At 43.0% G+C, this 14869-nt stretch overlaps 1 protein-coding gene across 4 annotated transcripts in view; it reads right to left on the reverse strand.

The window, feature by feature from the left end:
* The window catches only part of KMT2D (lysine methyltransferase 2D), a 108007-nt gene that overhangs the window by 48909 nt on the left and 44229 nt on the right, over positions 1–14869 (reverse strand). For 3 of the 4 annotated variants that reach the window (XM_075265554.1, XM_075265553.1, XM_075265552.1), the window contains 5 exons: positions 14036–14186; positions 13793–13870; positions 12255–12377; positions 7545–7709; positions 619–682 (listed from right to left, as the gene is read on the reverse strand). In XM_075265554.1, the coding sequence (XP_075121655.1) occupies positions 619–682; positions 7545–7709; positions 12255–12377; positions 13793–13870; positions 14036–14186 (581 nt within the window). The remainder of the gene's footprint in view (positions 1–618; positions 683–7544; positions 7710–12254; positions 12378–13792; positions 13871–14035; positions 14187–14869) is intronic. The other variant, XM_075265555.1, reaches the window with a different exon arrangement.

Consider the following 14869-nt stretch of genomic DNA (forward strand, 5'->3'; position numbering starts at 1 on the left):
GTGACAACATTCACCATCATTAACTGCAATATAGTTACTGTCCCCTTCACCCTAATGGTATCGTCACTCAGAGGCTCTGTTCAATGCCTTAGCTGTCAGTCTCCGCATATTTCATGGAAAGAATAGCACTGCATATAATTTTTGTTATAACTAGAAGTTACAATGGTAGAGTAAACAGAGCCTAACTTCTGCATTACCGTACCCTCTATATGTTGATCATTTTTGTACTGAAGAGACTGAAATAAAGTCAAGTGCCATTGGTTTAAATATTTTAGTTGTTATAGGTCTTGTTATGAGGACTGAGTCTTCAAAACAGAATAAAACCTCTATCAGTTTACCTTACTGCAGAGAAGAAAAAAAATATATAATATATGGCAAGGAAGAAAAGATTTAAAAAAAAGAAAAAAAAGCACATCTGTTTCAATTGTACAAATATATTCTTCTACAATAGGCCAGCTTCAGAAAACCACATTGTGGTGCCACATGTCAAAACCACATATGCAGTTGGTCATGCTGAAGTTTTTTCTCGTTGCAAAAAACCGTAAAGGATGTGGACATAAAATGGCAATAAATTAAAAAAAAAAACAATGCATATACGTAGTGATCACTTAACCCTACCTGGAGTCCAAGAAACCAGACTGCGAAAAAGGATCCATCTGAACGTTAGAAGTAAGGGTCACGCCTGAAAAGGAAAAGGGCTTTGAATACTAAGAAACTAATACATGGGTCTTGCCCACTGGTGGCATGACTAGATTCTGGATTGTTTCCAAATGATATAACATTTCATTAATAAAAGTGTCATTAGACTGAAGTAGTATTAATCTAAGAAACAGTCGTGTTTGTGCAAACACATCTGTCCCAAGAGCTGATCAAAGACTGCCATCAACACAGATCTGGTAGTATTCTGGTCATGGGCTTGGCCTAATAATGGCTCTGCACCAGCCTACTGGCACTAACAGTTCTAATAACGTACAAACCCCTACTCCAAATAGTATTTTCCACCGCGCTACTCCTGCATAAATGGCTGACAGCCAAAGCCAGACAGGAACTACAAAGCTCCTTTAATTCTCAAAAATAAACCAGTGACTGAATTCCTATGAAAATAAATATGTATCAAACTGTATTATATAATTAGGTGTATAATCAAAAATGGTTAATTGTTTTATTTTGAAGGCAGAGTCTGAGTCAGTAATTTTTATCTCCGATTTCATCTCCACCCAAAACGGGCTCAAAGCAGTAATATGGTAAGAAGAAATAGGAGTACCACTATGGACGTAATACATTATATTTAACCATCTGCTTCAACTATTTAACCTCCCCCCACTCAAGATATTCTCACCTCCACAATTTCAAAATATATACATAATTGTGGTAAAAAGATGGAGTATAGGTGATCTGAAACAGCGCTCCAACAGATCCATTTGCCTATGAGTTAACAGATTTCAAATAGCTGTGACTGGGAACACCAATTTTATTTTAAAAGGATTTTCCATATATCACAGAAGGGCACTGACACTGACTGCCCAAGAAATTTAAAACTTGACTTTTATTTGTTTGTTTAAAAAACCAAACTAAGATAAAAACTGCTGAAAATACCCATTCGGGTGAATACTATTTGTGAAATCCTACACACAGAATTTCTTTGAATCATGCGGGGGAACCTGTCTTTGACTCGTCCCTAGAGACTGAGAACAATCTCACTCCCTCATACACATGTTCTGCGGGGTATAGTATTTCCAGGCTGTGTCCACGGGACCTTACACAAGGCTCAGCGAGCTCCCCCTCCTACCCTCCGAGGTTACTGGCCTAACGCCACGCCAACAAAGGGATTGGAAGGACTCACTGGCCAGGTCACCTATTTACACAGCCGGTATATTTCAACTCCCGCACTAGCTAATAATTTCTGACCCTACGCGTTTCCTCCTTGTATGGATTCATCAGGGGTCTCAATGTAGATATCACAGTTAAAAGCAGTCACAACTGCTCTTTCAGCGGTATAATGGGCTGACCGCCAGCAGGACCGCCGCTCCACATTCAGCGGTGAGTTGCCCTGCACACACACGGTCTTTTACACCTCTAGCCCTTCCCACCAAGATCACTTCATCCAATCATGATGCGGTATAAGGCACACCCATCTACATCACAAAAATTCTTACCCTGTTGGGCATCCAATCAGAGTGTGACAAAAGATCCAACCCTCTCTTGAAACGTTCCCCACGTGCTTTTGCTACACGCATGCGTCAGTACTTAGATACTGTGAGCGCACTGACGAAATGTCATTCCAATCTCGAACAACTGCGCATGTACTCACGGGACACCTAGACACATGTATAGACCGACACATTCCTCTTAACAGCCGGCATCCTCACGCATGCGCAAGAACTTTAACTTTAATCCAAACATATGTCCGTGTCTGGCGCATGCGCGATAACTTAGACTACATGGATAATGTTCTTCATATGTCTACTTCTCACGCTTGTGCAAGATCTTAGACTCTATCTTCATATATCCAGCATACACGCGCGAACTTCGACTACGTGGATCTCCTCATAACATTTCTCCGATGTATCTTACCAATGCCTATGCGAAGTATGACACTTGTTATTCATATCACTACTCTGAATAACAACTTTAGCTGTTTAACCCTACCGTAAGCCAAAAATGCCTATTTCTCGGGTTCTTAAATGCTAGACTTGCAGATACTATTATGCTACTGTCCCCAACAGGGGGTACCTTATTTTAATAAAGCAACATTAGTGTGCCTATACCCACTTGATGTTTGATTTCGAGTAGAGACTTCTAAAGAAGTGAGAAAACAGCAACATTGTTGCTGGACAAAATTTTGTATCACAGATCATATACTGATCATTAAGAAAGGACAATTATGCCTACATGGTTTCCTTCCAGTTAACCCTTCACACATCTCTTCAATAATCCAGAGGGGGTATAACACTTCCTCAAATACAGAGCACCCTGAAATTATTCTATAAAACTGGTGAACTCTAACTGTTCATTTAGACCTTTTGGTGACAATGAGTCCAATCTGTAGATCCATTGGGCTTCCTTCTTTAAAATAAATCTGTCCCAGTCACCTCCTCTTGGCGGTGGTTTTACCACCTCAACCACTTGTACTTTCAGACCTGTAACATCTCCCAAATGCACTGTACAAAAATGGCGAGCCACTGAGGTGTCCCTTTCTGCTTCAATATCACAAATGTGGTCCCTAATTCTCCTCCTCAGCTGTCTCTTGGTCTTACCCACATAATTAAGTGGGCACGGGCAACTGAGGAGGTAGACCACCCCCATCGTGGAACAGTTTGCGAACTCCCTGCATTCAAATGATGCTCCCGTGGCAACACTCGTAAACCAAGATCTGTTGCAAATGAAAGGGCAAGCAGAACATCTACCGCATTTAAAGGATCCCTTCGGTCTTCCTTGGGACAACCATGTTTCCTGTCCTGGGTTATGTGGCAAGGCACTATGGACCAATCTATCCTTCAAGTTTTTTCCACGTCTGAAGGTTATCATTGGATTTTTCCCAATCATTTTTGTTAGGTCCTGATCTGCCTCCAGTATCCCCCCAGTACTTCTGTAGGACTTTTCGCACTTCTACATGGTGTGTGTCAAATGTCCCAATAATTCTTATCGGACCCTGTTCAGACTTCTTCTTCCTCGGTACCAACAGTCCACTACGTTCCGTCCCCCTATCAAATGCCCTGGTGATGACTGGTCTGGGGAAGCCTCTCTTTAAGAAGCGCTCTGTAAGGACCTTAGATTCCGTCAGAAAATCTGCATAAGACGAACAGTTCAGTCTTGCTCTTAGGAACTGACCTACCGGAATTCCCTTCTTATGAGGGTCCGGATGGCAACTCTGCCAGCTTAAGAGATTGTTTGTCGCTGTGTCCTTCCTATGCACCGTGGTGCTAATCCTCCCATTCTCCTGTCTCCTCAACCTGAGATCCAAAAAAGTCACGGAGTTTCTATCAAATTCTGCCGTGAACTTCAGCCCAAGGTCATTTCTGTTCAGATTTTCCACGAATCTATCAAACTGACTCCTGGTTCCTCTCCATAAAACCAGAATGTCGTCTATGTATCTGATCCAAAGATCGATACATCCAGACCATTCCATGTTTTCTTCTGAGTGGACTACGGTTTCCTCCCACCAGCCGAGGTACATATTAGCGTATGTGGGGGCCACCGGGCTCCCCATCGCTGTTCCCCTCAGCTGGTGGAAGGTCCGCCCCTCAAATGTGAAGACATTTCTCTCCAGGATAAATTTCAACAGCCTCATGATAAAGATATTATGATCCTGCAGCTGTACCCTTCTGGACCTCAGGTAGTAATGGATGGCCTCATAACCCTTCTCATGGGGGATTGAAGAATATAACGCTTCCACGTCAAGGCATGCGAAGGACATCTCCTCATCCAAAGTTACGCCCTCCAGCCTATTCAACACCTCCATGCTGTCCCTAGTATAGGATGCCAGCCCCAGTACAAATGGTCTTAAAATAGTATCCAGGTATTTGCTGGCATTCTTGGTCATACTACCTATTTGCGATACAATGGGCCTCCCCCTAAGCGGGGTAAGCCCCTTGTGGCCCCCACGTACGCTAATATGTACCTCGGCTGGTGGGAGGAAACCGTAGTCCACTCAGAAGAAAACATGGAATGGTCTGGATGTATCGATCTTTGGATCAGATACATAGACGACATTCTGGTTTTATGGAGAGGAACCAGGAGTCAGTTTGATAGATTCGTGGAAAATCTGAACAGAAATGACCTTGGGCTGAAGTTCACGGCAGAATTTGATAGAAACTCCGTGACCTTTTTGGGTCTCAGGTTGAGGAGACAGGAGAATGGGAGGATTAGCACCACGGTGCATAGGAAGGACACAGCGACAAACAATCTCTTAAGCTGGCAGAGTTGCCATCCGGACCCTCTTAAGAAGGGAATTCCGGTAGGTCAGTTCCTAAGAGCAAGACGGAACTGTTCGTCTTATGCAGATTTTCTGACGGAATCTAAGGTCCTTACAGAGCGCTTCTTAAAGAGAGGCTTCCCCAGACCAGTCATCACCAGGGCATTTGATAGGGGGACGGAACGTAGTGGACTGTTGGTACCGAGGAAGGAGGAGTCTGAACAGGGTCCGATAAGAATTATTGGGACATTTGACACACACCATGTAGAAGTGCGAAAAGTCCTACAGAAGTACTGGGGGGATACTGGAGGCAGATCAGGACCTAACAAAAATGATTGGGAAAAATCCAATGATAACCTTCAGACGTGGAAAAAACTTGAAGGATAGATTGGTCCATAGTGCCTTGCCACATAACCCAGGACAGGAAACATGGTTGTCCCAAGGAAGACCGAAGGGATCCTTTAAATGCGGTAGATGTTCTGCTTGCCCTTTCATTTGCAACAGATCTTGGTTTACGAGTGTTGCCACGGGAGCATCATTTGAATGCAGGGAGTTCGCAAACTGTTCCACGATGGGGGTGGTCTACCTCCTCAGTTGCCCGTGCCCACTTAATTATGTGGGTAAGACCAAGAGACAGCTGAGGAGGAGAATTAGGGACCACATTTGTGATATTGAAGCAGAAAGGGACACCTCAGTGGCTCGCCATTTTTGTACAGTGCATTTGGGAGATGTTACAGGTCTGAAAGTACAAGTGGTTGAGGTGGTAAAACCACCGCCAAGAGGAGGTGACTGGGACAGATTTATTTTAAAGAAGGAAGCCCAATGGATCTAAAGATTGGACTCATTGTCACCAAAAGGTCTAAATGAACAGTTAGAGTTCACCAGTTTTATAGAATAATTTCAGGGTGCTCTGTATTTGAGGAAGTGTTATACCCCCTCTGGATTATTGAAGAGATGTGTGAAGGGTTAACTGGAAGGAAACCATGTAGGCATAATTGTCCTTTCTTAATGATCAGTATATGATCTGTGATACAAAATTTTGTCCAGCAACAATGTTGCTGTTTTCTCACTTCTTTAGAAGTCTCTACTCGAAATCAAACATCAAGTGGGTATAGGCACACTAATGTTGCTTTATTAAAATAAGGTACCCCCTGTTGGGGACAGTAGCATAATAGTATCTGCAAGTCTAGCATTTAAGAACCCGAAAAATAGGCATTTTTGGCTTACGGTAGGGTTAAACAGCTAAAGTTGTTATTCAGAGTAGTGATATGAATAACAAGTGTCATACTTCGCATAGGCATTGGTAAGATACATCGGAGAAATGTTATATGAGGAGATCCACGTAGTCGAAGTTCGCGCGTGTATGCTGGATATATGAAGATAGAGTCTAAGATCTTGCGCAAGCGTGAGAAGTAGACATATGAAGAACATTATCCATGTAGTCTAAGTTATCGCGCATGCGCCAGACACGGACATATGTTTGGATTAAAGTTAAAGTTCTTGCACATGCGTGAGGATGCCGGCTGTTAAGAGGAATGTGTCGGTCTATACATGTGTCTAGGTGTCCCGTGAGTACATGCGCAGTTGTTCGAGATTGGAATGACATTTCGTCAGTGCGCTCACAGTATCTAAGTACTGACGCATGTGTGTAGCAAAAGCACGTGGGGAACGTTTCAAGAGAGGGTTGGATCTTTTGTCACACTCTGATTGGATGCCCAACAGGGTAAGAATTTTTGTGACGTAGATGGGTGTGCCTTATACCGCATCATGATTGGATGAAGTGATCTTGGTGGGAAGGGCTAGAGGTGTAAAAGACCGTGTGTGTGCAGGGCAACTCACCGCTGAATGTGGAGCGGCGGTCCTGCTGGCGGTCAGCCCATTATACCGCTGAAAGAGCAGTTGTGACTGCTTTTAAACTGTGATATCTACATTAAGAGACCCCTGATGAATCCATACAAGGAGGAAACGCGTAGGGTCAGAAATTATTAGCTAGTGCGGGAGTTGAAATATACCGGCTGTGTAAATAGGTGACCTGGCCAGTGAGTCCTTCCAATCCCTTTGTTGGCGTGGCGTTAGGCCAGTAACCTCGGAGGGTAGGAGGGGGAGCTCGCTGAGCCTTGTGTAAGGTCCCGTGGACACAGCCTGGAAATACTATACCCCGCAGAACATGTGTATGAGGGAGTGAGGTTGTTCTCAGTCTCTAGGGACGAGTCAAAGACAGGTTCCCCCGCATGATTCAAAGAAATTCTGTGTGTAGGATTTCACAAATAGTATTCACCCGAATGGGTATTTTCAGCAGTTTTTATCTTAGTTTGGTTTTTTAAACAAACAAATAAAAGTCAAGTTTTAAATTTCTTGGGCGGTCAGTGTCAGTGCCCTTCTGTGATATTTTTCTATAAGAAATTTACACGATTTATATGGATCGTGATTCTCTGTGAGTTAGATTTTCCATATATCCTGCAGATTTTTTCCTTACACAAATCTTCTTGTCGCAAAAGTCATATTAAAGAGCCTTTTCATTAACACGTTGTACTTCTTTTCACTCAATTCTCCTGTTAAAATTCAATATGCCATCCACACAACCAGCCTAGCAGCTTGAAAGTATGGTATATGAATGCCAACAACTGACCTGGCATGCCTGGAATAAAGGGTCTTGTACCCTGGGTTACAGAACCAGTTGCCATGTGCCCTTCAATTCTGCCAGCTGGCCTATTTACAGGTTGTTCACACTCAGGGGTACCAAGCACATCCTTTAGCAGCTGCTGAATGTCTGTACTCTCCATCTTGGGAATTTCTGCGATCACAAAACAAAGTCAAAATTGTTCTTATTTAAACATGCAGGCATATAGAAGAGGTAAAAAAAAATAAGCGATTTACAATTAGGAATAAACCAGTGCAAAATAACCACAAAAAAGTGTATATAATAGAACAAATATACAGACCACAAACAAGGATGTTGAAGACCATTTTAATAATACCAAGAGTACAAAGAACCCACAATTTTTTTTATTTAAATATAGATCATACTATAAATACATAAATAATAAAGTGTACATGCATTAGGACTGCTGGGGTGGGTGTTAAATGTGAACCATAAGACACATGACACATATCACAGTTATCTTTGGTTTGGTAGCTGAAGGAAGGGAGCTTGGGGAGCAAAGGGGGGGGGATTAATACTGTTCACTGCCTATTTACAAGAGCGCTTCTTGTCCATGACCCATACAAGTCAAAGGATCTATTCACTTAACAGTACTTTGGCTCTGTGGGAAAGTCAATTATTTAAAGGGTATCAATGCTACATGAATTGAGGATTGAAATGGGAATTAGCACATAAAAATTAACTTTTATTATTATGTTTAAAATCGGCACAAACAATTAAAACACACTATTCCTGCTGATAGGGAAAAACCATAAACAGGTTATCTATTAACCCTATATTAAGTTGAATGTGGTAATGTGAATTTGGATTCCTAGGCCCCTAGATACTTGGGCTAAACTCCCTAGACTAGGTCTCTAATTGTAGGGAACACAGATTCTACAAACTTACTTGGGGGATAAGTATTGACCACACCCCCGGTGGTCAAATAACATGCAAGAGTCTGTCTCCTCTAGTCAGTAAGTAAGAGACGACAGACTCTTGCATGTCAGTTAACCCCTGAGGGTGTGGTCAATACTTAGCAACAGCTGCAAATCCACATGGACAGGTGACCCTGCAGCTGTATGGGGATGTATAGGACATCCTTTTTGCGGGGCCAGATGTACTTTTTAGTTATGCCATTTTGGGGAATGTCTATTGCTTTGATAACTTTATATTCAAATCAGAGGCAAAACAGTGAGAGAAAAAAAAAACAAAAAAAAAAACGGCAGTTTGATTTTTCTTTCCTGCTATGACGTTCACCATACAGAAAAATATTTTTTAAGTTTGTATACCGGGCTTTCTCAGACACAGGAACACCAAGTGTGTATGTGTTTCACAGTAATTTTCTACTTTTACATGTATTCCAAGGAAAGGGGTGACTTAGAACTTTAAAAAATTTTTAATATACCATTTTATTAGCCCCCCCCCAAATCCCATAGACTGTAATATAACTGTATCGCAGTCTATGGGAGATCCTATACATTATTACTGAAGCGGGTCATAGACCAGCCACAATACTAAGATTACTATTAGAGATGAGCGAACACTAAAATGTTCGAGGTTCGAAATTCGATTCGAACAGCCGCTCACTGTTCGAGTGTTCGAATGGGTTTCGAACCCCATTATAGTCTATGGGGAACATAAACTCGTTAAGGGGGAAACCCAAATTCGTGTCTGGAGGGTCACCAAGTCCACTATGACACCCCAGGAAATGATACCAACACCCTGGAATGACACTGGGACAGCAGGGGAAGCATGTCTGGGGGCATAAAAGTCACTTTATTTCATGGAAATCCCTGTCAGTTTGCGATTTTCGCAAGCTAACTTTTCCCCATAGAAATGCATTGGCCAGTGCTGATTGGCCAGAGTACGGAACTCGACCAATCAGCGCTGGCTCTGCTGGAGGAGGCGGAGTCTAAGATCGCTCCACACCAGTCTCCATTCAGGTCCGACCTTAGACTCCGCCTCCTCCGGCAGAGCCAGCGCTGATTGGCCGAAGGCTGGCCAATGCATTCCTATGCGAATGCAGAGACTTAGCAGTGCTGAGTCAGTTTTGCTCAACTACACATCTGATGCACACTCGGCACTGCTACATCAGATGTAGCAATCTGATGTAGCAGAGCCGAGGGTGCACTAGAACCCCTGTGCAAACTCAGTTCACGCTAATAGAATGCATTGGCCAGCGCTGATTGGCCAATGCATTCTATTAGCCCGATGAAGTAGAGCTGAATGTGTGTGCTAAGCACACACATTCAGCACTGCTTCATCACGCCAATACAATGCATTAGCCAGTGCTGATTGGCCAGAGTACGGAATTCGGCCAATCAGCGCTGGCTCTGCTGGAGGAGGCGGAGTCTAAGGTCGGACCTGAATGGAGACTGGTGTGGAGCGATCTTAGACTCCGCCTCCTCCAGCAGAGCCAGCGCTGATTGGTCGAGTTCCGTACTCTGGCCAATCAGCGCTGGCCAATGCATTCTATTAGCCCGATGAAGTAGAGCTGAATGTGTGTGCTTAGCACACACATTCAGCTCTACTTCATCAGGCTAATAGAATACATTGGCCAATCAGCGCTGGCCAATGCATTCTATTAGCTTGATGAAGCAGAGTGTGCACAAGGGTTCAAGCGCACCCTCGGCTCTGATGTAGCAGAGCTGAGGGTGCACAAGGGTTCAAGTGCACCCTCGGCTCTCCTACATCAGAGCCGAGGGTGCGCTTGAACCCTTGTGCAGCCTCGGCTCTGCTACATCAGAGCCGAGGGTGCGCTTGAACCCTTGTGCACACTCTGCTTCATCAAGCTAATAGAATGCATTGGCCAGCACTGATTGGCCAGAGTACGGAATTCGGCCAATCAGCGCTGGCCAATGCATCCCTATGGGAAAAAGTTTATCTCACAAAAATCACAATTACACACCCGATAGAGCCCCAAAAAGTTATTTTTAATAACATTCCCCCTTAAATAAAGGTTATCCCTAGCTATCCCTGCCTGTACAGCTATCCCTGTCTCATAGTCACAAAGTTCACATTCTCATATGACCCGGATTTGAAATCCACTATTCGTCTAAAATGGAGGTCACCTGATTTCGGCAGCCAATGACTTTTTCCAATTTTTTTCAATGCCCCCGGTGTCGTAGTTCCTGTCCCACCTCCCCTGCGCTGTTATTGGTGCAAAAAAGGCGCCAGGGAAGGTGGGAGGGGAATCGAATTTTGGCGCACTTTACCACACGGTGTTCGATTCGATTCGAACATGGCGAACACCCTGATATCCGATCGAACATGTGTTCGATAGAACACTGTTCGCTCATCTCTAATTACTATGACAGGCCTAGGAGCCTTCATTAGGCTCCAGGCTGTCACAGAAACAGGCCGGCTCCTGCGATCTCGCCACTCAGGAGCCGGCCGGCAACTTGAGAAGTACCCAGTGGCCCAAGGGGGCAGTTTGGGTGGGGCTTACAGATAGTAATGCCAGCAATCAGAGTGGATTCAGAGAATTAGCTCCAGGTCTCTGCTGTACAATACAGCAGAGACCCAGTAGCTATGGTGACCACTCTGCAGCAGAGCAGCCGCCGTCATCTTTACAGACCTGGAAGCTGGTAGCAGCAGGAGGGGGGAAATGCATTTGGAGTAAAAGACGCACCCCCCCCCCCTTCCCCTTCCTCCTAAATTATTGTCCAAAAAATACGGTACTTTATTTAAAAAAAATTAAAAAAAAAAATAAAAAATAAAAAAAAAAGTGCAAAGGTGTTCACAACCTCTAAGTTAAAAGGGGCTCTCCAGGAACAGGATAATCATAAGTAAAGGAATAACATACAATTATAAAATAAATACTAATTGACTTTAAAGGGATGCTTGTTTTCTCTATGGGATAATCAGAGGGTTAAATTAACATAATCGCCGCCGCCTTCATACTGTTGAAACCAGTCCTAGAACGTTGACGTATGCAGGACGACGGCTGTATGCATACCATCTCAGTCTGTTGGACAAAGTCGCAGATAGAATTTTGGGGCAGCTATGTCTATGATACAGGATAAAGAAGCCAGAAAGTATTTGGAACTTACCCTAACTAAAGCATTTTAAATTTTTTTTTTTTTTTTTTTTTTTTTTTTTTTTTTTATAAATAAGGAATTTTTATGGTGTTCTTATTCCTGGAGAACCCCTTTAAAAAAAAAAGTTAAGGCGGAGCATCAATTGTAAAAAGAAGAATGTGGTTTGTCTTCTAGTCTAGGCTTGCAAAACAGAGTGACAGAAAATGTACTGAAAAATCTCTGAATGTGCGCTCGATTTTAGAGATGGGTGAGTACTAATAGAAACAACCGTTTTGAATAGCACGCACCCATAGGAATGAATGGAAGTGGCCGGCACACAGGGGGTTAAGCAGCCGCCTGCTGGCAAAGTCTGCGTGCCGGCCACTTCCATTCATTCCTATGGGTGCGTGCTATTCGCTTTAACTAAAATGCAACCAGAAAACATAGCAGAGAGGTTTGGAAATCATTTCATTAGACTATCACAACCAGACAGAACACGGACATATTGCTGTACAGCAATACTCAATACAGAGTCACATTACAACATAGGGGAACGTGACAGCTGATGTGCAGCAAGGGAAGGTTTGCAGAGACCTGATGCAGAGGAACCACCAACCACTGCATACTCAACAAATAACAAAATAAAGGAAACTTAGGGCAAGTGTGAGAGACCAACCCTCCATGGAGATTTTATCCAGATCCGAGCCGAAGGCCCCCTCTGGCAAAGGCATGGGAATTCTCTCTCCAGTGTGAGCAGCAGCAACAGCAACACTCAGGGCCTCGGTCTTTGATGCATCCTCTGCAGGGAGGGGAGGGCAGGTAAATAACGGTGCCCACATGTCTCAAGAAGACAGGCAGAAGGAAAGGAGAGAGATACTCTAGCCAAAATCCGCACTCAAAGAATCATAGTTCTTTAAATGTAGAAAGATTAACCTTTTATTCCTTCCTTATAAAAACACGTTTTGCTCATGCTGACAAAACATATTGACAAGGATTATTTTACTTAATTTAGTTTTTTAACCCCTTTCCCAAAAAAATAAATATATAATTAAAAGTGTATTTCCACCTTAAACATTCAGCTTGTTTACTACCATTTGTACACATTAGGGGAATTTAGCAGTAGTAGTACAAGTTTCACAATTAGATTTTTGTGCCAGAAAAATTAAATTACTTGAAAAATGGTTGTGCCGGGTGAGGGTGTGGCCTCCGGCGGTGCAGCAAATGTATTACAATGTACTCCAGAAACTGGCATACACTAAAACTCACCCACCATCTAAGCTGATGTAGATTTGATTTGAGTTTTTGGCAAAAGATTCAATTTATTAAGACACACACCCTATAATATGTTTGGTGCACCTTCACTATGGCGCATAGTATTTTTAACAAAACTGCGGTTTGTACTTTTCATACTAGCGAGAGTCACTTCCTAGTCCCCTCTGAAAATATCATTAGGTATGGTTTGCGTCCTTTCATTCATCCCAGGCTTCACTCCACAGATTTTGGCACAGTTTGAATTTTTTTTTCTAACCCACCCATTACTAAAAAATGAGTGCAGTTCATTTGGGTGTCCGATACTGCTAGTTAGGCTTGATAATATGAAGTGGGTGGTGGTAGGCAGGTGTAGGCAAGATTTTGAGTTCTGATACAGTCCAGAGGCAGAAAGTGTAAGAGCTCGCAATCGCACCTTCTTACCTGTTCCTGCCAGGGACTCTCTCACTAGACAGTAGTGAACATAATCATGACAGGAACCAAAACTGCACTGCACTGATTGCTCAGGAATGGTAAGGGCTAGAAAAACATCCCAGCGGGTTAACAACTAGTGGAGCAGCACCTACTAAAGGATGTAAAAACCTGGAGTTGGTGGAAGCGGTGAAAGGTACTCTTTAAAGGCACAGGGATGCTGCTTAACCTCTTTGGCATTAGATTTTCCTATACTAGGTTTGACCTGGTACCGGGCATTATGTCATATATGTAACGGCCAATTGACTGGCACAATGCCTGCCTGCATATAGTAGGCTAACACTTAAAAACTGCAGGGGTATCAGGCAGGAATTTGCAAATAATAGGACTGAAAAAAAAGGAACTTAAATGTTTAAGGAGGAAATGCTTGAACAATTTGTAAAAGGCATGCTTGAAATAAGAGATTACATATTTATTGGACATGCATAAACCTTCTACATAGCAAGAAAGGAGAAAAACTATTGTACTGCCAACCTGAATTTTCCTGCTTGGTTTCACTGCTGTCAGAATCTTCATGAGGCAATGTAGAACTAGGGGCAGCTGTTGTCTCCACTGTTAAAACAATGTCATTAAAGGTCACAAAATTAGCGAAATGATGCTATCAAAAATCAAACCAAATCACACAGTTTTTAGACCCAAAATAGTACATTTCAGATTTACATGAGACAACTACTCAGGTGTTGGTAAAACTGTTCAAAAAGTGGAGTTAGTTGTTACCCATGTTCTGCTGGGGCAACTGTGGGGTCGGAGCAGCTCCAGATGCTGGGCATGGAATACTCTGCACACTCTTGGCCTTTTGTGCTACAGGACGAGCAGCAAGAAGTGCTTGCCTGCTGAGCTCCATCAACTCCTTGCCAAAAAACGCTTCCTGTGGAGGGAAAAAAAAAAAAAAAAAAAAAAAAAAAAAGTTACATACATATTATATACTAGCATATGCTCGCGACTTCATCTGCAAGTTGGTGTTGGCACTGAGCCACTTATATTTAGCCAATTGCTGTTGTGGATGATCCACCTGCTCCCGCGTTCTCCCCCCATCCCCATCAGAGGCACAACAACACATTCCCCGTCGTACTCACTGAAACTCTACACCCGATATACTACTCTTGCCCACACACATCCTGCATGTTCTGTAATCTCCCAATCTGCCATGAGACTCCATTTTCATCAGCTTTCACACTGTCCAGCTTCATCCTATATAGCTCCACCCACAAAATAGTGTGTAGCTCTGGCCACTGCCTAGCATGATCCTATCCTAGAATGGCTCAAGGACCTGTGATGATGTCATCACAGATCCTTTAGTGTTGTGTGAAGCTACATTCCTTCACTGCGGTCGTGTAGTGATGTCATTTACCGGGATAAAAAGTAGCCTATATTTTAATCGGGGTTCCTATCTATGTATGTGGCAAATTTCATGCAAATCCGTTCAGCCGTTTTTGCGTGACTGAGGAACAAACATCCAAACCCACAAACTTTCACATTTACAATAGTAGTATAGATAGAGATTTTTTTTTTTTTTTAAACAAAAATACACATTAATTCAATGTTAATCTG

Source organism: Leptodactylus fuscus, chromosome 2 (assembly GCF_031893055.1).
Source record: "Leptodactylus fuscus isolate aLepFus1 chromosome 2, aLepFus1.hap2, whole genome shotgun sequence".
Lineage (NCBI taxonomy): Eukaryota > Metazoa > Chordata > Amphibia > Anura > Leptodactylidae > Leptodactylus > Leptodactylus fuscus.